Source organism: Amblyomma americanum, chromosome 9 (genome assembly GCF_052857255.1).
Source record: "Amblyomma americanum isolate KBUSLIRL-KWMA chromosome 9, ASM5285725v1, whole genome shotgun sequence".
NCBI classification, from domain to species: domain Eukaryota; kingdom Metazoa; phylum Arthropoda; class Arachnida; order Ixodida; family Ixodidae; genus Amblyomma; species Amblyomma americanum.
The window spans coordinates 128,427,702-128,450,730 of record NC_135505.1 but is presented as its reverse complement, the minus strand read 5'-3'; the positions used below and the strand labels follow the sequence as shown (position 1 = coordinate 128,450,730).

General features: G+C 45.2%; 1 protein-coding gene across 3 annotated transcripts in view; it reads left to right on the top strand.

Moving 5' to 3' along the window:
- The window catches only part of LOC144104308 (uncharacterized), a 38,794-nt gene extending 15,765 nt beyond the window's left edge, over window positions 1-23,029 (top strand). For all 3 annotated transcript variants that reach the window (XM_077637223.1, XM_077637222.1, XM_077637224.1), the window contains 12 exons: window positions 3,573-3,698; window positions 5,232-5,276; window positions 6,430-6,492; window positions 8,787-8,813; window positions 8,912-8,968; window positions 11,661-11,687; window positions 11,786-11,842; window positions 11,994-12,053; window positions 12,121-12,186; window positions 12,484-12,543; window positions 14,945-15,004; window positions 22,763-23,029. In XM_077637223.1, the coding sequence (XP_077493349.1) occupies window positions 3,573-3,698; window positions 5,232-5,276; window positions 6,430-6,492; window positions 8,787-8,813; window positions 8,912-8,968; window positions 11,661-11,687; window positions 11,786-11,842; window positions 11,994-12,053; window positions 12,121-12,186; window positions 12,484-12,543; window positions 14,945-15,004; window positions 22,763-22,876 (762 nt within the window). In that variant the 3' untranslated portion in view covers window positions 22,877-23,029. The remainder of the gene's footprint in view (window positions 1-3,572; window positions 3,699-5,231; window positions 5,277-6,429; window positions 6,493-8,786; window positions 8,814-8,911; window positions 8,969-11,660; window positions 11,688-11,785; window positions 11,843-11,993; window positions 12,054-12,120; window positions 12,187-12,483; window positions 12,544-14,944; window positions 15,005-22,762) is intronic.

The window sequence follows — 23,029 nt, the reverse complement described above, 5'->3', positions numbered from 1 at the left end:
TTTACAGATTCGAACCCTGCTAGTTACGACACTCTGGACGAAAATTTAATATATATTTAGTACCGAGTTCTTCATTGTATGTAATCTCAGGATAAGAAGAGTATTGACTGTTATCTCGTACTTCCTTCAAGATCATCATCATCATCATCATCAGCCTTACTACACCCACTGCAGGGCAAAGGCCTCTCCCATGTCTCTCCAATTAACCCTATCCTTTGCCAGCTGCATCCACCTTTTGGCTGCAAACTTCTTAATCTCATCCGCCCACCTAACCTTCTGCCGCCCCCTGCTACGCTTACTTTCTCTTGGAACCCACTCCGTTGCCCTTAAAGACCAGCGGTTATCCTGCCTTCGCATTACATGCCCTGCCCAAGCCCATTTCTTTCTCTTGATTTCGACCAGGATGTCATTAACCCGTGTTTGTTCCCTCACCCACTCTGCCCGCTTCCGACCTCTTAACGTTACACCTATCATTTTTCTTTCCATGGCTCGCTGCGTTGTCCTTAACTTAAGCTGAACTCTTTTCGTTAGCCTCCACGTTTCTGCCCCGTAGGTGAGTACCGGTAAGATTATGCTGTGGTACACTTTCCTCTTGAGGGAAATTGGTAAACTGCCACTCATGATCTGCGAGAATTTGCCATATGCGCTCCACCCCATTCTTATCCTTCTAGTTATCTCCCTCTCATGATCCGGATCAGCTGTCACTACCTACCCTAAGTAGACGTATTCCGTCACAATTTCTAGGCTCTCGCTGCCAATTGTGAACTGTTGTTCCCTTGCTAGGCTGTTGAACATTACCTTGGTTTTCTGCATGTTAATTTTTAGACCCATCGATCTGCTCTGCCTGTCTAACTCGTTGATCATGATTTGCAGTTCACCTCCTGAGTGACTCAGCAAGGCAATGTCATCAGCAAATCGCAGATTATTTAGGTATTCTCCATTTATTCTTATTCCCAACTGTTCCCAATTCAGGCCTCGAAAAACCTCCTGCAAACATGCGGTGAACAGCATTGGCGAGATCGTGTCTCCTTGCCTGACGCCCTTTCTTATTGGAATTTTATTGCTGACTTTATGGAGGACTATAGTAGCTGTGCAGTTGCTATATATATCTTCCAGTATTTTGACATAAGGCTCTTCTACCCCCTGATTACGCAATGCCTGTATGACTGCTGAGGTTTCCACTGAGTCGAATGCTTTCTCGTAATCAATGAAAGCTATATAGAGAGGTTGGTTATATTCTGCGCATTTCTCTATCACCTGATTGATAGTGTGAATATGATCTATTGTGGAATATCCTTTACGAAAGCCTGCCTGATTTTTTGGTTGATTAAAGTCTAACGTTGCCCTGACTCTATTAGCGATTACCTTAGTAAATACTTTGTAGGCAACGGATAGTAAGCTGATCGGCCTGTAATTTTTCAAGTCCTTGGCGTCTCCCTTCTTATGAATTAAGATAATGTTTGCATTCTTCCAAGCTTCTGGTACTGTCGAGGTCATAAGGCATTGCGTATACAGGGTGGCTAGTTTTTCTAGCACGATGTCCCCTCCATCTTTCAACAGATCTGCTGTTACCTGATCCTCCCCAGCTGCTTTTCCCCTTTTCATTGCTTCTAAGGCTTTCTTTACTTCATCTTTCGTTACTGGCGGGATGACGCATTGCTGTGCACTGCTGTCTTTCTCATTAGCGCTCTGATTACACTGGCTACTATACAGGTCTGTGTAGAACTCTTCGGCTACGTTAACTATCTTATCCATATTGCTAATGACATTGCCCTGCTTGTCTCTTAATGCATACATCTGGTTTTTACCTATGCCTAGTTTCCTCTTCACTGTTTTCAGGCTACCTTCGTTCTTTATAGCATGCTCGATTCTCTCCATATTAAACTTCCTTATGTCGGCTACCTTGCGCTTATTTATTAACTTTGATAGCTCCGTTAGCTCTATTCTATCGGTAGTGTTAGATGCCTTCATGTTTTGGCGCTTCTTAATCAGATCTTTCGTCACCTGAGATAGCTTCCCGGTATCTTTTCGAACTGTCCTACCGCCTACTTCTACTGCGCACTCCGTAATTATTGATGTCAGGTTATCGTTAAACGCATGAAAGTTAAACGCATGACCAGACAAGGACGGAGAAGAAACACAGGTGACTGACGAGCGCTAACCTGTAAAAATTCACTATGAACCGCATAGCGGAATATATAAGCAAGTCATGGCCCGAGATCACACAAGCAAAGCCAGCAAACTAATCACTGACAACGCAAATATTGTAATTCCTTTGAATACAGCATGATAGAGGGTTAGGACGCACAGATATCTCCTAAGTAGTCCATCAACTCTGCCTTGATGAATTCGAGCATCAGTTAGGAGCTGCTTTTTGTGATTACGATTCAATCCTGAAAGACTGGTGAACAGTTCGATTTCGCACTGGGAAGGCCCTGGAAGTTCTCTGAATATTACTTACGGGCCAAGGCTGGTTCATTCTTGTTGACAGCGCGTTTAGAGCACAGGGACAGAAGAAACACAGAGGACGACGTCACAGGCGCTGAACCATTACTACTTCAAACAGGCCCCGATAGAAAGATTAACTCTTTTTTCGACAATGAAACCGAGGGTGCACTTACACATTCACCCTCGTGCCTAGCAATCTCGGTTGCTTCCACTATTTCACGTGTCAACTTGTTCCTGTGCTTTTTTATCACAGTGGCTTTTTCGAACAAAGGATGGCATGGATTTTGTGGGTCACAGTTTCGGCAGTGTACGGGCAGATTCCTGAGTGAAGTACCAGATAAATCGTTCTTGTGTTCACTCAGCCTATCATTGATACATCGGCCTGTTTGGCCGATGTATACCTTGCTACAAGACAAAGGAATTGAGTAAACGACGCCTTCCGCGCATGCAGTAGATGGATCTCTGTGCCGAATGGTGCAGCCTCTTTTTCTTTTCTCTTTTTCATTTACAATCCTACAGAGCTGCGAAAGGCGCTGAGGGGCGGAAAAAACGACGTCCACTCCTGCTTTGTGGTTGTGGATCAATTGGAAACTTCGTTGATGTAGCTGGTCAAAATTTTGACCAGCGTGTGTGTGTGTGTGTGTGTGTGTGTGTGTGTGTGTGTGTGTGTGTGTGTGTGTGTGTGTGTGTGTGTGTGTGTGTGTGTGTGTGTGTGTGTGTGTGTGTGTGTGTGTGTGTGTGTGTGTGTGTGCGTGTGTGTGTGTGTGTGTGTGCGTGTGTGTGTGTGTGTGTGCGTGCGTGTGTGTATGTGTGTGTGCGTGTGTGTATGTGTGTGCGTGTGCGTGTGCGTGTGCGTGTGCGTGTGCGTGTGCGTGTGCGTGTGCGTGTGCGTGTGCGTGTGTGTGTGTGTGTGTGTGTGTGTGTGTGTGTGTGTGTGTGTGTGTGGGCGCGCGCGCGCGCGCGCTCGTATGTCACCGGCCACCTAATTTTTTTTTTTACTGAGGCGTTCCGTGAAAACACAATCACGAGATGTGCATTAAAACAACTGCTAAATTTGAAGTGCATGTCTGTGAAGTGTTTGTTAATATTGTTGCTGTATATTTTTTGTGCTTATCGTTGTGAAGATGAGCCCATGCTCCTATTGTAAGGACCAGGTGCCCAAGAAGCTAATGATGCAACATATGAAGGAATGCAAAGACAAGGGAAAAGAACTGCGCGATTCACGAACAGAAGGAGCAATGGTCCCAGAGGTACGTCGCTTTTTTGTGCCCGTGTGTGTGTGTCGCTTTACCACAAGGATTCTCTCTCAAAACCAATTTCAAGGCTCTGGTATAAAAGTGGCAGTAAAGCTGCCTCAGGGAATATATTTCATGCAAAGCAAGGCGAACCTCAGCCTTTGATGCAGCATAACCTTCATATGTCTCCATTGCCAGTTGCATTGCTTTCTAAAGAGGAAGTTACACAGGAAGTAATTCATCTTTCTATCAATGAGTTCATCATAACAATGCTTTTTCACTTACATGTGCTGTGCAAACATGTCTTCACCTTGGGAATTATATAGTTGCAATTTTTGTTACTTTTAATTAATTATCGCTTGCCAGTAGCTATTCTTGCAATAAACATACATCATGCAAAGGATCACTGCTACAAAGCTGGATCTGCCGTCCCACCCTCCTGGTTATTAGTGGCAAGCTGTTCCTAGTATAACCTGTAAGTGGGTAGCCCTTTATTCCTTTAGAGGCAGAATGAGTTGGGTAGACTTCAGAGAAATTTTGCGATCTGCTACACATTTCCATAAAAACACTTGCTTAACCTACACAAAGTGCGGCACCTTGCAGGTAATTGTACAATGTTTACACGTAAAACCGATCTCTATGTTTTCAATGTACATTAAAATTTAACTTGCGTCTGCGGGCCACCCGTAAAGAATTAATCTCAGCACTTGCTAGTCGCTGCCTCTTCATTGTTGTTGCTTGCAGAATTATTTCTCGTATCGTACTTTGCCCGGCTTCTTGATTTCACGTGGTTATAATTCACGCAGCAGAGCTATTTGTTTACTGACCAAAAACGGTATAAGTAGATAGTGCTGACTCTAAACTAGTTTTGTCTTAAAAGCGGGAACATATACATTCAATAGACAGAGCATGGGGCAAGGAGAATACTAGTTTAAGTAAAACTTCAAACCCATACAATGAAAACCTTGAAAAAAAGATAAAAGGACCCAGAAGGTTAAAAGCAACGACTGTAAAATTAAAAGCATGTAATTATTGTACGGGTAGGACGGATTAACTCTTGGACTGTGTGCGCCACCCCTTTATTGTGTAGCCGCCCGCCACACCACCTACCAGCTTTGGCTGCTCGAGAAGCGCTTTATAATGCGTTTAAATAAACGTGAATCCGGACGCCGTATCACGTTAAGGCTCTTACACAATGATATGTACACTGGCATAAATCTCATTATTATAAATGGATAGAGATTAAAAAGCAAACAGTGCTCCCCGATTTTTCTTTCTCTTATATGTATTTTTGTAACGCGAATTACTTGAAACTTAGTAACGCACGCCACTCAAAAGCCTTTCCTCAGTTTTTTGTATTTTGTTAATTTTCACTGATTCATCTTGCAACCAGTGGGTTCTGTTCCTTTTTAGAAAAAGGTCCAAAGTGGTGCTACGTTTTCTAGGGTGCGCAGTACTGCGGTTGTAGCGAGCGAGTCATCTGTGCAGCTGGCACTTGCACTCTTCTGGTTTCTTGTGTAACCATTATATTCTTATCTTTTCTTCCAGCAACCTGATCCGAAGACTTCCAGCCAAAATGCTCCGTCCCAGGATGTAAGTGATTCTACATCAGCCGAGGCGTATAACTTCCGGTTGGGATTGGGCCTTGCTGCTTCCGTGGGCACCTCTACTTGACTTTTGATTGGTTCAGGACATGAAGGAAATTATTCCGAATAATTAGTATGGTGTTATCAGCGCAAACATTCTCGATATCCGGCCCAACCTTAACAACTCGCCGATTCAAGCTTCTTTTGATATAGAGAGAAAGCACTTGTACGCTCGCCAACTCCGACCAGGAATCTTATCTTTGGATCTCGTGGTCTTTGGATCTTGTGCCGTTGCCTAGCAACAGTGATAGCACGTTAGGGGGTTAAAAAAAACCATGCACATCAATATCCATGACTGGAAGTCGAACAGGCGGCGGAGCGAACAGATCAGCTTCTAAGGGTGCTGCGCGAGAACACAAGGCGACCTAGGCGCCGCCGCCGAACACGCCTTTTGTTCTGAACTGCAGCACTCTCGCGTTGTGAATTGCACATCGTCGTCTATAAAAACTTCCATCTGAGGCGCGAACAGATCAATCAGAGCTTAACCTCAGTCTAATATCATCGCCAGACGTGCCGACGGCCCAGCAAAACAATACCTTGAGCTAATCAGTCTAAACGCACGCTTTTGCACTTCCACTCAGTTTAACTACTTAAAACCTGATCAATTTTTTTTCTTTATTTAAGGCGTCAAACGTAACAAAGAACCAGTAAGCGAAAGCAGAAAGCATTCACAATTCGCAGGCAATCGCATCATTTCGTTGCGCTTAGTGTCTCACAAATGAACCAAAACCTGCCCGACCTGCCACGTTCTTGAGTAGCCTTTGATGTAACAGCGCTTGCGGCTCTTACCTCATTTGCCACTTTGCTACGACGCAGCTTACATGATACCAGCCAAAGAACGAGTGTTCTAAGTGTAATAAACAAAGCTGTCTTGAATTAAACGTCAGCGAGACGCACATCTCCAACACTACGCCTTGTTTGCAAGTAGCGCTTACCTCTCTGCGGCCTGTTTTATGCCGCGGGACCGTTCAGGTGGCCACCGTTCCGCCAGGCCTGTTCTTCTTTCTATAAATTCCTTCAAAGAATGCGTCTATTCCTCTACTTCTCAACAGAATGAGATATTTTGAACATTGGCGCATCCCCCGCCATTCATTTTTCAGCTGACTGACTTCGTGAAAGAAAGCCTCTCCGAGATTCGTGGCCTGAAAAATGAAGTAGCAGAGGTAGGTGGATGGAAGTTCAAGTATGGTTCTTTACTTCCACATTTGTTTTTCGAGAGATTGAAACGCTCGGTGTCTTAAAGCCGTCCCCGCATTTTATTTTCGCTACCTTCGTGACTATCATAAAAAATGCCAGTTCCAGATATATATTCAGAAAATGATGCAGGCAAGCAGATTGGTCCGCTGGGTGTAGTTATTTGCTTATTTACTGTACCGCAATAGTAATTCGTTAGAATGGCCAGAAAAGTGCTCCTCAGGCCCCCAAAGCTGTGTTTCTGGGCGTTTAAAACAAGATAAAAATTTGTAGGACACTTAAGCTTCGTCTTTAAGAGTGACACACGACAGCGGGCAGCAGGGCTGCCAAGGAGTCCACGGAACGCCAACGCCCGTTCGGCGTGACGCGTGGCCCGTTGGAAAATTTAAGAAAAGGACGCCTATCTCACATATCCCGGTGGACACCTGAGCCGGGCCGTAAGGGAAGGAAATTGAAATGAAAATTGGTTTTAAGGAAAGGAAATGACGCCTGTCTCAGAATTCTCGCTGGACACTCGTACCGCGCCGTAAGGGAAGGAAAATTCAGGTGCCCACCAAGGGGCGCCATATTTCACTCACGGCCAAAGACGCCGACGACACCGGCTTTTCTGCGACACAATCTCCTTAATGCTGTCGCTTTGAAATGAAAATATATATCGTCTCAATGGACAAATTTTCCGCGTACCATTAAATAAGTATTCCGAAAAGTTATACAATATGTGCGCATTAAACTCTAAGGCATATCCCTAAGCCGCCTGCACCAAAAGCAAGAAAGTACGGCGTCAATCTCTGATAACTGTAATCTAATGACGTATCCATAACGATGCAATTAAAATTGCAGGACGCTTAACCTTCGTCTTTGAGACGCGACAGTGTATCGCAGCGTTGCCGAGGAGTACACGGAACGCCATCGCCCGTTCGGCGAGACGCGTGGCCCGTTGGACAATTTAAGGAAAGGACGCCTGTCTCGCATATCTCGGCGGAAACCCGAACCGCGCCGTAGGGGAGGAAAATGAAATTAACAATTGCTTTTAAGGAAAAAAAATGACGCCTATCTCACATTTCTCGCTGGACACCCGGATCGCGCCGTAAGGGTAGGAAAAATCGATCAGTCAATCAATCGGTGTACAGTGCCGCCGCGGTGGCTGAGTGGTTATGGCGCTCGGCTACTGGCCCGAAAGACGCGGGTTCGATCCCGGCCACGGCGGTCGGATTTCGTTGGAGGCGGAATTCGAGAGGCCCATGTACTGTGCGATGTCAGTGCACGTTAAAGAACCCCAGGTTGTCGAAATTCCCGGAGCCCTTACTACGGCGTCTTTCATAACCTGAGTCGCTTTGGGACGTTAAACCCCCATACACCAAACCAATCAATCGATCGATCGATCGATCAATCGATAGATCGATCAATCAACTGATCAATCCAAACAATCCATCATCAATCCATCAATCAATCAATCTTTAGCGCTATCGCGTTAAAATCTCTTCCTTTACAGCGTGGTTCAGGTGTCCACCGAGATGCGTCATTTTTCGCTCACGGCCAAAGACGCCGACGACACCGGCTTTTCTGCGACACGTGCTCCTTAACGCTATCGCGTTAAAACAGGATATCAGTCGATATCCCCTATTGAAACGAACTCTTCAGTTTCGCAGATTAAAACTTGTTCACAATCACCTACAAGAATACCACAACTCACCCTTGGATCACTGGGCACTTTCCTTTCGTGTCTTAATTATAGTGTAAGAGCGTCAGAAAAAGACTTTTGGAAATTTTGGCTTAGTGTTTTAACGTTGGTACGAACATACTACGCTAAATTTATCTGCATATGCAAATTTATTTCGAACATTGAGCTATTAATGCATTTTCATTAGTGGATTAGTTATATGTGGTCCACTGCGAATCCAGGCTTTCTGGTGTGTTCATATAACTTACGAAAAAACGTTCGGTATAGTCATGTCTTCAGAAAAATAGCTCCTGGTGCTTCTTTTTTCACCCTAAATCTTAATTATTCAGATGTTCACATTGGCAGGTTAGTTCTAAATTCTCGTATGTTATAAAACTTTAGAAAATTGCTCATCTATTTTCCCACCTGGTGTTTACTTCTCCGATAGAATTACCCCCACTAGCTCTTCACTACACTGATGTTACTGCCAAAGTTTTAGGAGTATTAAAAATTTCCGCGTGTAGGGCTGTCAAGCGTCACAAGCCTTACTTTTTCAGGAGACATTTTCCTAGCTTGTTCTCATTATTCTTTTTCTTTTTTCAGCTAAAAGTGGCACTTCGTCAAAAAGACGTGAGTAAGAATGCGCACACAGAGCTGCATGTGCCAAGTTAATCGGGGCAGCTCTTGTGTTCCCTTCTTGTTGCTCATTGTTGCCATGGGTTTTCCAGGAACAGATTCAACAGCTAAATGCGGGATTACTCTCCACTCAGAATGACGTAGGCGACGTAAGTGTTGTCAGTTTTGCTTACTTTTATTTCGTAGGTTCTGCAAGATATCTTGATACTTTGTTTCCATAAACACTTCAGTAAACTAACCAGGAAAGTGCATTACGCCTTTTAAATCTTCGTTAACCTTGATCCATTTACTTAGAAGTGTGTAGAAAGCCTGAACGCACCCCATGAGGAATTTTCGCTGTGTGCGCATGTATTCATCTTAATAGGCGCTGCATTAGCGGCGCCTACGCTATTAACAATGTTTGACGCGATGATCTACTGGCCCGCATGAATTGTTCATAATCGCGATCAGGAGCAGTGCCAGATTAAAATATTTTCACTGATAAGTGCTAAAGATAAAGGTAATGTAAAGGAATATGCCACCCTATGGTGGCGTATTCCCCTGGAATGCAGATGTAGTAATACAAGCTTTTCTTTTTATAGGGCCCTGAGGACAATTACATCGATTTTCATTGTCACCAAAATTGATTTCATTGCTCTTTTTTTGTGTTTGACGCTTTTGCTGCCGTAAAAGATTCATTTAGAGGCGAGACATGATTTCAAAATATTCCCGCCGATGGATTCAAAGTCGTCACGTCCATACCCCAAAAGAAGTTTGGTTTTTGGTTTCAATGGGTTTAACGTCCCAACGCGGGCTCAGGCAGTTAAGGACCGCGTATTGGAGGCCTCCGAATATTTTCGACCATCTGAGGTTAACGTGCACTGACATCGCACAATAAACGGGTCTCTAGCATTTCGCCTTCATCGAAATGCGACCGCCACAGCCGGAATCAATCCCGCGTCTTTCGGGCCAGCAGCCGAGTACCATTACCACTGAGCCACTGCGGTGAGGTGTAGAAAAAGAATGGTTGCCACCGTTTGGAAAGGCTACAGCATCCGTAAAAGCAGCATTGAGAGAAGCATCATAAGAAGGCAGCGCAAGCGCTACAGTGAACACAGTAGTAACACTGGATATATAGGACAGGCGCTCCCCCCGTCCACCCTTCACTGTTACTTCTGCGTTCGATATCATTTTTGCGTCGCCCACTTATGAAACAAATATGAATCAGCTAGCTCAAAAACAAATTTTAAACGACAAACGCATTTTACTTGCAAAATCAGCCATTGGCGGCAACATCTTTACTTTGGTTTTGTTTATTTTTATACCTTATATAACTGTCGTTTTAGGGTAGGGCTCCTTTTTCACAATTAGAAGGCCGTACCAGAGCCATAAATGCCAGCTTGTTTTTATCTCAGCCACCTTTTAAGCTAGCTTAGCCACGGAAAACAGCCTAATGCTGAGTTCCTTTGCATACATTTCCACATTGGCCGCTGCAGTAGCTCAGTGGTTATGGAGCTCGTCTGCTGACCTACAACTTACGGGTTCCATCCCGCCCGCGGCGGTCACATTCAGATAGAGGCGAAATGGCCGCCGAGGCCCGTGTACTTTGCGATGTCATAATTCTGTATGGCCGAAATTATCTGGGGCCCTCAACCATGATGTCGCTCAAAGCCCGAGTTGCATTGGGACGTTAAACCCTATCAGACAAACCTAAACGGAACAAGTGAGTAAAAGCGGTTAAGGCTCTTGCCTACTTTATATCATGGGAACGAGAAGAGCTTAATAGGAAACATGCACTTGTGCAGCTAGCAAAGAGCAACATAGAGTTCAATCATGTATGGAGGCCAGGGGTTCTTGTCGACGATCGGCCGTTTTGAGTTCACTGAACTGGCCCGACGGTGCGTTGGAAATGAAGCACACTAGATGGATTTCGGTTGACGGTGCCGAGTAATCCATCTTGCGCCGACTGCCATGGGTAGACTACCTTCTACAGATCGGCTTGGATTAAGGAATAACCGAAGAGTGGGAAAATGGCGGGCATAGGAAAGTTCATATGCACAGATCTGTGTTGTGTGAATGCCGCGTGTGCCTCGGTAGAGCGCCTGAGGTAGCGACTGCAATTTTACGCAAGGCACGTCCGCTAAAATGCGGACAGACATCCATTTGAGTCTCGGAACACAACACCTGCACTTCGTTTAGTTTTCAGCCACTCGGCGTGTTTGAGGCACAGCTTCTGCGCCTGCAATCGATACTAAAGCGGTGCTTCTGTTGCAATGACTGTGACAGTGCGAAGAGTTTGGATAAGTTAGTCGACAGTATAGGAGGATCGCATACCTCCCGTCACACCTTTCTTACATGTTAAGCAGCCGGGGTGCCTCTTCTGATACGATTAAAGCATCTAGACTATGGCATTTCCTCAACGCTCGTTTCATTTACCAGCTGCTAACTGGCAAACCGGAAGAAACAGGCTCTGGGCTAGGCACGTATTGGGAAGGCAAGATAAGCGCAGTTCCTTCAGGGTAGCGGAGGGGATTCCAAGAGAAGGGAAGCGTATCAGGGGGTGGCAGAAGGTTAGGTCCGCGGATAAGATAAAGAAGTTTGCGTGGATAGATTGACCGCCGTTGGTTAAAGACTGGGTTAATTGGAGAGACATGGGAGAGGCCTTTGCCCCGTAGTCGGCGTAGTCAGGCTGATGAAAATAATTATTATGAACTGGCAAATCAGCTGCGCATAGCCGAAAACAAGTTTAGTATTTCTAGTGCAGCGCAAAAAGAATGACATGTTACTAAGAAAAGGAGGTTAGGTTTTAGCTTTACAAAAGCCTAGGATAATTCTAATTATTTTCTTTTCTTTATTTTTCAGCTGAAAAAGGCACTTGCTAAGAAAGAAGTGAGTGACTATCGGCATTGGGAACTGCATGAGACAGCTTATTTGCAACATCTGTAGTTTTTGCTCAGAGTTAATCATTAATGCCTTCAATATCACAGGGTGAAAGTGAACTACTGACTGAGACCGTACAGTCTCATCAAATTGACATGAAAAACGTAAGATACGTTTTTCTTCCCGATGCTTGTTTATTCGCAGGGTGCCTCCATGCACTACTTCCAGCGATTCTTCAACGAGATGCACGCAGTTCTTTATAAGCTTGTGCGGAAGCGAGCAAACAGCTTCAATTTTAATATGTAATTTTTGCAGATGCAAGCTCAATGCGACAAGGACCACGAGGTGTTAAAACAAATGACATCAGATATGCAAGTAAGGCTAACAGACTGGCTATTTGCTGGCGACAATTCGGCGAACTGCAGCGTTCTTTTTTCTGCAGGAAATGACGAGGAATTTCGAAGCAATGTCTACCGCCTTTGGAGAGACAAATCATCAGCTGCACGTGGTATGCGAAATCTTAAATTATCTTCCCCACCTTTGAAAATGTAATATTCTGCCAGAATTCCTCGTTCTTTCTTGTCTGGTTACCAAGGGAATCAATCGAGAGAAACCAGAAACAGCATCTTATTCCGGCGTTCATTCACTGCGATAAATATCAGTCAAATATTCAATAAAACTTAATTAAAACTTCCTGCATGAGGTAGGAAACGGCAAAAGCGTTCTGGATCTTGCTCTTTTCATGACTTCAGCGAAATAAGGTAATTTTTATACAAAAATTCTCCTGTGCCCACGTTTTCCCCAGATTGAAGGAGGACTGAAGAATTCCAATGACCATTTTTCCGCATCTCTTAATAAAATACAGGTAAGTGAACCCTGCAACTATTCTCACGCTGTTAGGAGGAAGGCACATCTTATATCTATTTTCTGAACCAGCCGCTGCGGTGGCTCAGTGGTTAACGCGCTCGCCTGCTGACCCGAAGGACGTGGGTTCGATCCCGGCCACTGTGGTCGAATTTCGAAGGAGGCAAAATTCTAGAGGCCCCTGTACATTGCGACGTCAGCGCACGTTAAGGAACTCTAGGTGGTTGAAATTTCCGAAGGCCTCCACTACGGCCTCCCTCATAGCCTCAGTCGCTTTGGGGCGTTAAAATCCATAAACTAAACTCTCTTTTGTTATTTAATATTTGCACCTGATTTCTCCAAAGCAGCCCTAATATCGCACATGTCAGCTGCCACTTAGTTCAGGCTCCCATATCCATAAAAGTCGGCGTTTCATAACCGGTTTAATGCCTAAGCAGAAATTAGCTGGAAAATTTTGCTCTTGTCAGTTGTTTCCAAGTTTCCCATACTTGTGGCGACGCGCATACCACGAAAGGCAAAACATCAACTGACATTTTTGATTGGTACAACTACCGACTTTTCCTAAACACCGGGAAGAAACGAGGCCGCGACAGGCCCAGCTTAGATGTACAGATATCTCTGATTAAACAGCCTGCCCACTGCCATAAGATCTAACGTCATCATAAATCCACCGTGCAGCCTGAGTAGTTTTGACGTTCGGCTGCGCAGCTTAAGGTCGCGGGCTCGATCCTGGCGGCTTTATTTCGATTGAGGCGGAAAAATCTCTCTGCTATACGATGTTAGCGCGTGACAAAATATACCCATGCGGTCTAAACTGTTCCGGGTTACCACCAAAGCGGTGGCCTAGTCGTTTGTGCATCCGTCTCGCATGCGGTAGGTGCAGGGTTCGATCCCCAGTACCGCCGGGTACCCACCGGTGATACAATGGGTACAAGCTTTCCCCTGCCATGGTGCTCAGCTTCTTTAGGGTGAAATGCTTTGGAAACGAGTCTTTGGCCCCACCTAGAGTATAAGAAATAACTTTCTTTCAATGTGCTCCTTGGCCACAGAAGCCTTTGCGCCAGAAAAATCTATAATCACCATAATCATCTGTTCCTGATCACCGCCGTGGTGGCTGTGGTTATGGTGTTCGGCTTGAAATTTCCGGGGCCCTTCATTACGGCGCCCCTCATAGGCTGAGTCGCTTTTGGGACCTTCAACCCCCATAGCGCCCTTCAACCCCTATAGCGCCCTTCAACCCCTATAGCGCCCTTCAACCCCTATAGCGCCCTTCAACCCCTATAGCGCTCTACAACCCCCATCGGGACCTTCAACCCCCATAAAACAAAGTTGTTGCGGCATTGAGGGCATACATGTCAATCACAAGATAGCGAACTGAGAACATGTCATAGCTTCCCTTCTCCAGTTATTAACAGATATGCAAACGTGCAGGCAACAAGAATCTCGGAGAGAATCTCTGAGGCAGATCGACAGCAGTCGTAGAGCTATTCTAGGAACTGGAGTCACAAACCTTCGTACCATCAGTATGCCGTACCACCACTTTTGTCAAGGGAAAAATAAATTCATTGGTTCCTACAATTTTTTTAAATGGCGGCACAGCTCTAGCACTTCCTGAAGGAGACAAGAATGCGCGGCAGGCATGTCCCTATTTCAGTACAGCCACAGTACCACCCGCATCATAATGCGTTAGGATATTTCCTTTCATTAATTTCAACTATATGTAACATCACCGTTTACACACCAATTTAATGAAGAAGTTTCTGCGCGTTTAATTCGCGTCTCACCGAGAAATAGTACAATGATAGTAATAGTAGTAGCTTTCATTAAATAGGAATTTCGTTCTATCTTACCATCGTACCTACTATCGCACAAAGATTACTTATTATTCGGCTATTTCAATATGTAACTTGTCACCCCTAGCATAAAAATGCCCCTTGCCCCCCAAAACATTATGCTACAATCTCGTGCCATATTCGGTTACGAAATTGGTTCTCTGCGATTAATACTGCTCTATTTTTTCCATGTCCTGTGACAATACTTCCTTACGGATTTTCTTCATACATGTACCAATTTCACAACTCTGTTGTCTTCCTTTCGATTTATTTATCTCAAACTTACTTACACGCATGCAGTGAATGAATCGCACCCTTGCTTTAGTGCGAGTTCTGTGAAGTAGATTGATTTTTGCATTTGTTTAGCTGCTGTCGTCTGTCTTCTTTTCACTACTTATTTTCTCTCGCTGTTTTGGGTGTGTCCAGTTGCATACAGTGATACGATGTCCCGATGGAAGTACCGACAATGGGACCTTATTCTGCACAATTTTTATAACCTCACTATATTAACTGAATGCATAATAATTATAAATCTGGAGGAAATTTACTTGAAAAATCTCTTCGTCGCAGGAGGAAATCAAGCAAGCGGTCCAAGATGGCATGCTGCCGTATCTCAGTCTGCTTTCTCAGGTGCAGTATTTAATTTCCTTTTCTGCTTAGATTGAAGGGACAGCCTACTTTCGTTGACTGAAATGAAAAATATTGAAATATTCTGGTAGGACATGCTGAGTTATTGTAAAATCCAGTTCCATACAAGAAGGTTCGCGAAAATTGCATTTTAGATTAAAGTGAGTCAAAAGTTATGACTGACTCGAAGGTGGTCATGCGCTATGACGAAGCAATGTTGCTCAGCTATTAGCCGGACTAGTTTGCCTGGAGTAGATACCATGTGTTTCAGTGCAGATTTTATAAAATTGTTAAGAACTGACTTTTAGAGACAAACAAAAAACGTCTGCGGGAGGAAACTAAGTGCCGATAGAAGTCAGTATTGGTGAAGAACACGCGAGTGACTGACCTAATTAACTAGAATTTAATAAACATTCCACTTAACGAAGTTTTGGTGGTTATTGCCAAAGGCTGGTTCATGGCGACGGAGAAGACGATCAGGTATCCGTTATTAAAACAACTGTATATTCCTTCTCTGAAGTTCTGCAGCGCGATGAGAACGCGTTTTTTTTTTTGGTACAACAAATTTCTCAACAAGAGGAGCACCCGAAATCTATTGCACAAGCAACATCAGCTATAAAGCATTGCAAAAACTGGCTCCCTTTTGTAACCGTCGGGGGTATTCTTCTCGACTAGGGAGCCTCCACGCTATGCTTAGACTGCTGGTGCGTTATAAGCTTCGTAGTTCAGAACTAAAACGAAAATGGGTAGTCGTGGCCAATTACGCGCCTGTCGATTCTGACAACCCTGAGAGCCATAGAGATCCTCAATATTACCTAGCTGTAGATTTGGCACCAGCCTCTATGCGAGTTTCTTAAAGAACGTTTCATCCACAAAGGATAATCCTTGAAGACGAGGGTTCGTATTTGGCTTGGCTTGTATCGGGTCGAAAACGTGGATTGTGCCTCTAAATTGACATTTTCGCCGCGATCCTGTCTTCTGTACCCAGATTACATTATTTCAATGCTCTTTTTCGCTTCGATGCATTGAACGCAATTTAAAGTTCTGTATTGGGCTGGAATGAAAACTTTCACAAAATTTTTTATAAGTTCTCCTTGACAATAGACGTATTTTCACGGTTGAATCCACATTTTATGCCTAACAGTAGTCAAGCGGAGTAGGAAACCTTGTCTTTCCGGCGTTGCAGCGTCAATCCATGAGGGATAAAGTGTAGCTCCGGCAGCTTTCCCCTAGTTATATTAGTCTAGGCTGATAGCCCCTGTCTGCACTTTTCTTCTTAGTCTCCCCCACTTTTACTGTGACATAAATAGCTTTCATACACGCTAGGTATGAGGCGTAGTCATCCGCTCATTTAGTCACCAGGTTTAACTGCACTTCCTGTGTAATCGCTACGTGTTAACAAGTGCATCAAGCAAAGGAAGGCTTCTTCCGCGAAACAAGGAGGGCTTGCAAGGCATTGTCTGCATGTTATTAGACACTCATTATTGTGGTTCATAGCGCCGCTTCCACTAAAAGCTTTGCTGTTCGACTGTTAGGTGCTTATATGGTGGTGTGCTGGCGACACAGTCATTGCAGTGTCAGTGTTTCAAATTACTGAGGTTTGGGATGTGTCACCTCAGCCATGTAAGGACCAAAACTTCAACGTCGCATAGTGAATATTGTGACAATGCCCCCTCCCCCCCCCCCCCCCCGCCAGCGCTTCTCCAATACTCCTTTGTCAAAAAAAACTGCAGAGAATGTTTATTTCCTGTGAATTAGTAAAGAAACCACGAATTTTCTGTACTTAGACGACGATGAGGGGGTAGTGCCGCGGGATGGAGCGCTCACGCTAGGCGCACAGACAAATCGACAACGGACGATTTTGCTCCGGGTTTGGGCCTATGAGATTAGTGCTTATGCACTAGAAAGGGACAACGCGATCTGCTATCTTTGCCCGCAAGTCTACGCAGAGCTCACATCCAGGCTCAATGCTGCCCAAAATCCTAGCCGTCGTGTGCCGTTACGTCTCCCATTCATGTCGATAGTTAATCGATTCAGGACATTGGATCAGTCCAAGTTGTTGAAATGAAGCGACCAGTGACCGAAACCGATGATTTTGTTGTCGATGTCTTTTGTTGTCGATGTCTTTTGAAACCACGAATTTTCTGTACTTAGACGATGATGAGGGGGTAGTGCCGCGGGATGGAGCGCTCACGCTAGGCGCACAGACAAATCGACAACGGACGATTTTGCTCCGGGTTTGGGCCTATGAGATTAGTGCTTATGCACTAGAAAGGGACAACGCGATCTGCTATCTTTGCCCGCAAGTCTACGCAGAGCTCACATCCAGGCTCAATGCTGCCCAAAATCCTAGCCGTCGTGTGCCGTTACGTCTCCCATTCATGTCGATAGTTAATCGATTCAGGACATTGGATCAGTCCAAGTTGTTGAAATGAAGCGACCAGTGACCGAAACCGATGATTTTGTTGTCGATGTCTTTTGTTGTCGATGTCTTTTGCTGTCGATGTCTTTTGTTGTCGATGTCCTGAAGCACGTCTCCGTTAGGCCGGCAGGAAGCGTCGGAGAAATTGCCAGCGCATGTGAAGCGAATGAGGCTTCAATCTGGAGGTCACTTTCAAAACACAGCTACCGCATTTATCATGTGTGCTTTCACCGTGAGCTGAGACAACACGACTTTCAAGAACGTCTCCATTTCTGCGAGTGGTGCCAGATTCAATGCGACGAAGACACCGAATTTCTACACAGAGGGCTTCGAACAAATGAGGTGTAGTTTTGCAGAGACTATGCCAATTTGCGCAATGCCCATAATTGGTGCGACCAGAACCCAGACTAGCTACGCGAGCATATGCAAGGGGTAAATGGTCAGCACATGTTTGTTGTGATATTTATAACGAACGTTTTTCCAGTCCTTATTTCATCGACGGAAACCTTGCTAGAAATTAGTGCACAGACTGCGTTGTAAAGTGCGGCGTCTCTCAATTTGCCTCAGAGTTTTCCCTGTTGCGTTGGAAAAAAAATGTGTTTCAAGCATGATGGAACCACCGCCTTTTCTGCATAGTCTCGGCATATCATGAACGACTCCTTTTCTTACCAATGAATTGGTCATGGTGAAACCATAGCTTTGCCTCTTTCTGAGGAGATATGTTAAAAATGGTAGCGAGGTGCTGGAAATGGTAAGCGAATACGTCTACTTAGGGCAGGTAGTGACCGCAGATCTGAATCACAAGAGCAAAATAACTAGAATAAGGAGGAGTGCATTTGGCCGGTTCTCTGAGGTCATGAATGGCAGTTTACCACTATCCCTCATGAGAAAAGTGTATAACAGCTGTATCTTACCGGTACTCACCTACGGCGCAGAAACGTGGAGGCTAACGAAAAGGGTTCAGCTTAAGTTAAGGACAGCACAGCGAGCCATGGAAAGGAAAACGATAGATGCAACGTGAAGAGACCGGAAGCGGGCAGAGTGGGTGAGGGAACAAACGCGGCGTAATGACATCCTAGTCGAAATCAAGAGGAAGAAGTGGGCTTGGGCAGGGCATGTATGCGAAGGCAAGATAACCGCTAGTCTTTAAGCGTAATGGAGTGGATTCCAAGAGAATGCAAGTGTAGTAGGGGGCGGCAGAAGGTTAGCTAGGCGGATGAGATAAAGAAGTTGGCGGGGATAGGGTTGCCGCAGCTGGCACGGAGCAGGGTTGATTGGAGAGCTATGGAAGAGGCTTTTGCCCTGCTTTTGCGTTGTCAAGCTGATGATGTCAAAAATTAGGTTTTTAAGTGGGCACCGGCCGATCTCGAAGATCAGAAGCAAAGAACGTCACCCGAAACTATCGCAGACAGATGCATTTATCTGCTTTGAACACCACCAAAGACCGCCTTCTGTGCATCGCATTGTACGAAAAGGAAGCGGGCAGAGTGGGTGAGGGAACAAACGCGGCGTAATGACATCCTAGTCGAAATCAAGAGGAAGAAGTGGGCTTGGGCAGGGCATGTATGCGAAGGCAAGATAACCGCTGGTCTTTAAGCGTAATGGAGTGGATTCCAAGAGAATGCAAGTGTAGTAGGGGGCGGCAGAAGGTTAGCTAGGCGGATGAGATAAAGAAGTTGGCGGGGATAGGGTTGCCGCAACTGGCACGGGGCAGGGTTGATTGGAGAGCTATGGAAGAGGCTTTTGCCCTGCTTTTGCGTTGTCAAGCTGATGATGTCAAAAATTAGGTTTTTAAGTGGGCACCGGCCGACCTCGAAGATCAGAAGCAAAGAACGTCACCCGAAACTATCGCAGACAGATGCATTTATCTGCTTTGAACACCACCAAAGACCACCTTCTGTGCATCGCATTGTACGAAAAGGAAGCGGGCAGAGTGGGTGAGGGAACAAACGCGGCGTAATGACATCCTAGTCGAAATCAAGAGGAAGAAGTGGGCTTGGGCAGGGCATGTATGCGAAGGCAAGATAACCGCTGGTCTTTAAGCGTAATGGAGTGGATTCCAAGAGAATGCAAGTGTAGTAGGGGGCGGCAGAAGGTTAGCTAGGCGGATGAGATAAAGAAGTTGGCGGGGATAGGGTTGCCGCAGCTGGCACGGAGCAGGGTTGATTGGAGAGCTATGGAAGAGGCTTTTGCCCTGCTTTTGCGTAGTCAAGCTGATGATGATGTCAAAAATTAGGTTAAGTGGGCACCGGCCGACATCGAAGATCAGAAGCAAAGAACGTCACCCGAAACTATCGCAGACAGATGCATTTATCTGCTTTGAACACCACCAAAGGCCACCTTCTGTGCATCGCATTGTACGAAAAGGAAGCGGGCAGAGTGGGTGAGGGAACAAACGCGGCGTAATGACATCCTAGTCGAAATCAAGAGGAAGAAGTGGGCTTGGGCAGGGCATGCATGCGAAGGCAAGATAACCGCTAGTCGTTAAGCGTAATGGAGTGGATTCCAAGAGAATGCAAGTGTAGTAGGGGGCGGCAGAAGGTTAGCTAGGCGGATGAGATAAAGAAGTTGGCGGGGATAGGGTTGCCGCAGCTGGCACGGGGCAGGGTTGATTGGAGAGCTATGGAAGAGGCTTTTGCCCTGCTTTTGCGTTGTCAAGCTGATGATGTCAAAAATTAGGTTTTTAAGTGGCCGACCTCGAAGATCAGAAGCAAAGAACGTCGCCCGAAACTAGCGCAGACAGGTGCATTTATCTGCTTTGAACACCACACTCGGCCACCTTCTGTGCATCGCATTGTACAAAAAGCAGATTGAACACATAATGTAAAACTGCGCGTTGCGTCTAAATTATGCCCGAAATGGTCCGCAACCATCTGAAACTTTGAAATATACAATTTTTTTCGTTTATGTTCGTTATGATCCGAGACTGCTAAACATCTTATGTCAATATTTCCTTATCATTAGCCACCACTTAAAACAAATGATATGCGTCTGCTCCCGCACTTGACAATGGAATTGAGGCAGCTGGTAGGCAGCAACATCGCTCTATAGGTGTCAGAAGGTTTTTAGCGATGGAGTAATTTTGGCTTACTTGAGCTGTTCTCTTCAACTGTCAAGCCGATACCCCAGGGAAAACGAATGCTAGAGCGAAATTCCGCAATGAATGACAAAGAACTAGCAACGTTGAACAGAAGCACCCATGCTGTCAGGAGAGCGTCGCTATTCGTTTAGCTAAGGTAGCCTATTGTGAAATAAGTCTGCTTCTGGGGTAACTGCACAAGCCAGAGCGCCAGGCCTACGTGTACAAGGGCGTGTACCAGCTGAGGGTCGGCGCTTCCTGGGGCCGCACCATTGGGCAACATTGACGCCCTCCCTGTCCTGGCCAGGCAGGCCAGCGTTGGATTCGAGACATTCGAAGGATCGGATAAAAAAACTCGCTGTCCCCATTCCCATCCCAATTCCCATAACCCCTTCCCCGGCAAACATACAACCTATCTATTTCACCCATCCTCTCCGCTGCGTCCCAGGGGAGATCAGGGGAGTCTCCCCGGGCCCGCTCCCCCGGCTGTGGGTCGCTATGTAGCTTTTTACCCTACCTCATTTTTTTTCCATTTTCTCCACCTAAGTGTGGTAATATTACCATTTCCCTCCGGCCTTTTCTTTTATCTTAAAATTGGGTTATACCTTTTACACGTCCGTGGTGCAGGCAGGGGCTTATTTTTCAATCTTTTAGGTTGTCCCAACCTAATATATGTATCCAAGGCAAAAAGCATACATTTCGTATAGCCCTCCGCAGCCATTGCAACACGCACCAACAAACGGGGCGTTGGCACTATAGTTACAGTGTTCCTCATGCGTTGAGTTTCTGTTTTGAGCGAAAAAAACTTAGATTTTCTCTTTACAGCGCTTTGTAGGAGGATTTTTTTTGTTGTTTTAACAATGGGTATAGCGTCTTCACCGCAGCTGTAAGCTCATCATTGGCAACAGCCGTCAAATTACGTAAAAAGTTAATTAGTAAATTTTAGTTATATTTCAAGACATTTTTGTCATTACTGGCAAACTGGTACTCTAGTAAGAGAGGCGCTGCAGTAGGAAACGCTGCTTTTGATGGAATAGGGCGCTGCTTAATGTGGGATGTATAAGGCAACTCATAGATGTTCAGGGGTGGTCAAAAGTCCCCAGTCCAAAGGGTCGGCTTTTCAGCGGCATGTCCTGCCACATAAGATAGCAATAAAGGTATCAAGTTTCTCAGAGGTGAGAATGATTCTTTTCCTATCCTAGATTTTGGGCTTGGCGGTTATCGTAACTGCCCACCTATAGCGCTTGAAAGCAGTGCCTATGGCCTAGGAATTTTTACTGACCCTGTACTGTCAGAGACCATTAAAATGTTTTAACTGTGGTTTCGCAGCAAGCTTCTATCCCATATAATGTTTCACTCCTCGGAGTCATGAAATATTCTTCAGGGAAAAACGTCCTGCTTAGACTATGAGATCAATGAGTTTCCATTGCATTGCATGGATCCCGAAATTTCCTTCTTAAATGTAATGACAGAACAGAACATAGAATTAGGTTAGTTATTACATCTAAGGTAGTAGTCGGCAAGGCAGCACATTTCTACTATATTCAGCACTTTCAATTTGTTCAACTTCATAGAACAATGGTTAGTAATATAGAGAATATCATTTCTGCATCAAATTTTAATTTTAATTTGATCACAAGTCACACAAGACGCCGTCGACAATTTTTTGCGCGGCCACAGAGTTTGCAGTCTGGTCTTGAAGCAGTAGCCTACAGCGTCACTCGAACTCCTAATAACTACAGGGGCCTACAACCCTACAATCATTTCGGACACCTGAAACGCTGAGAAAGACGTACAAGCCAGCCTGAAGGATCAGGAAGCGAACTTGGTGGCTTATAAATTTTTAAATCGATTCATATCTACTCCAATGTCAAAATTAAAAACTTTGCACAGAATAACACAGGACGGGAGGGAGAAACACGCACACACACACACGAGCACTCATGTGTGTGCGTGCGCGTGTTTCTCCCTCCCGTCCTGTGTTATTCTGCGTAAAGTTTTTAATTATGTCGCTACACCAACTGGCCCAACGTTCTACCCTACTAATCTCCAATGTCAAAAATTCAACCTTCTCGAAGGTAATTCCAACAATCTAGATTTTATGACTGTGGCTGTATATAGCAATTTAGCGGATATTTTCTCCAGTACATTCTCTCTCCTGTGTCTCAGTATCTAATTTCAAAGCGGCGGCAGAGCAGTTTCCTTTCGGCAGCACTGCACTGCAAAGTCACGCTTGACCTCTTTTTTTTTCATTTTCCAGCTTCAAGCAAAACATGACGCTCTGAAAAATGCCTACGACAGCCTTGTGTTCCAGCTTTTCCAACCCCAACAAAGCCATCAGCAGTTCCACTCTTCCCACTGGGGACAACGATAAATTGTGCGGCAGCTCTAAAAAGCAACAGAAAATTGAATTTTCACGACCTTTAAAAAGAAGGGGGGGGGGGGACCTTCAATCATCTGTGATCACCTTGTAATCGTAGCCTCCTTGTCGTCACTCAGTGGTTCTGAATAAAACACGGCACTGTCA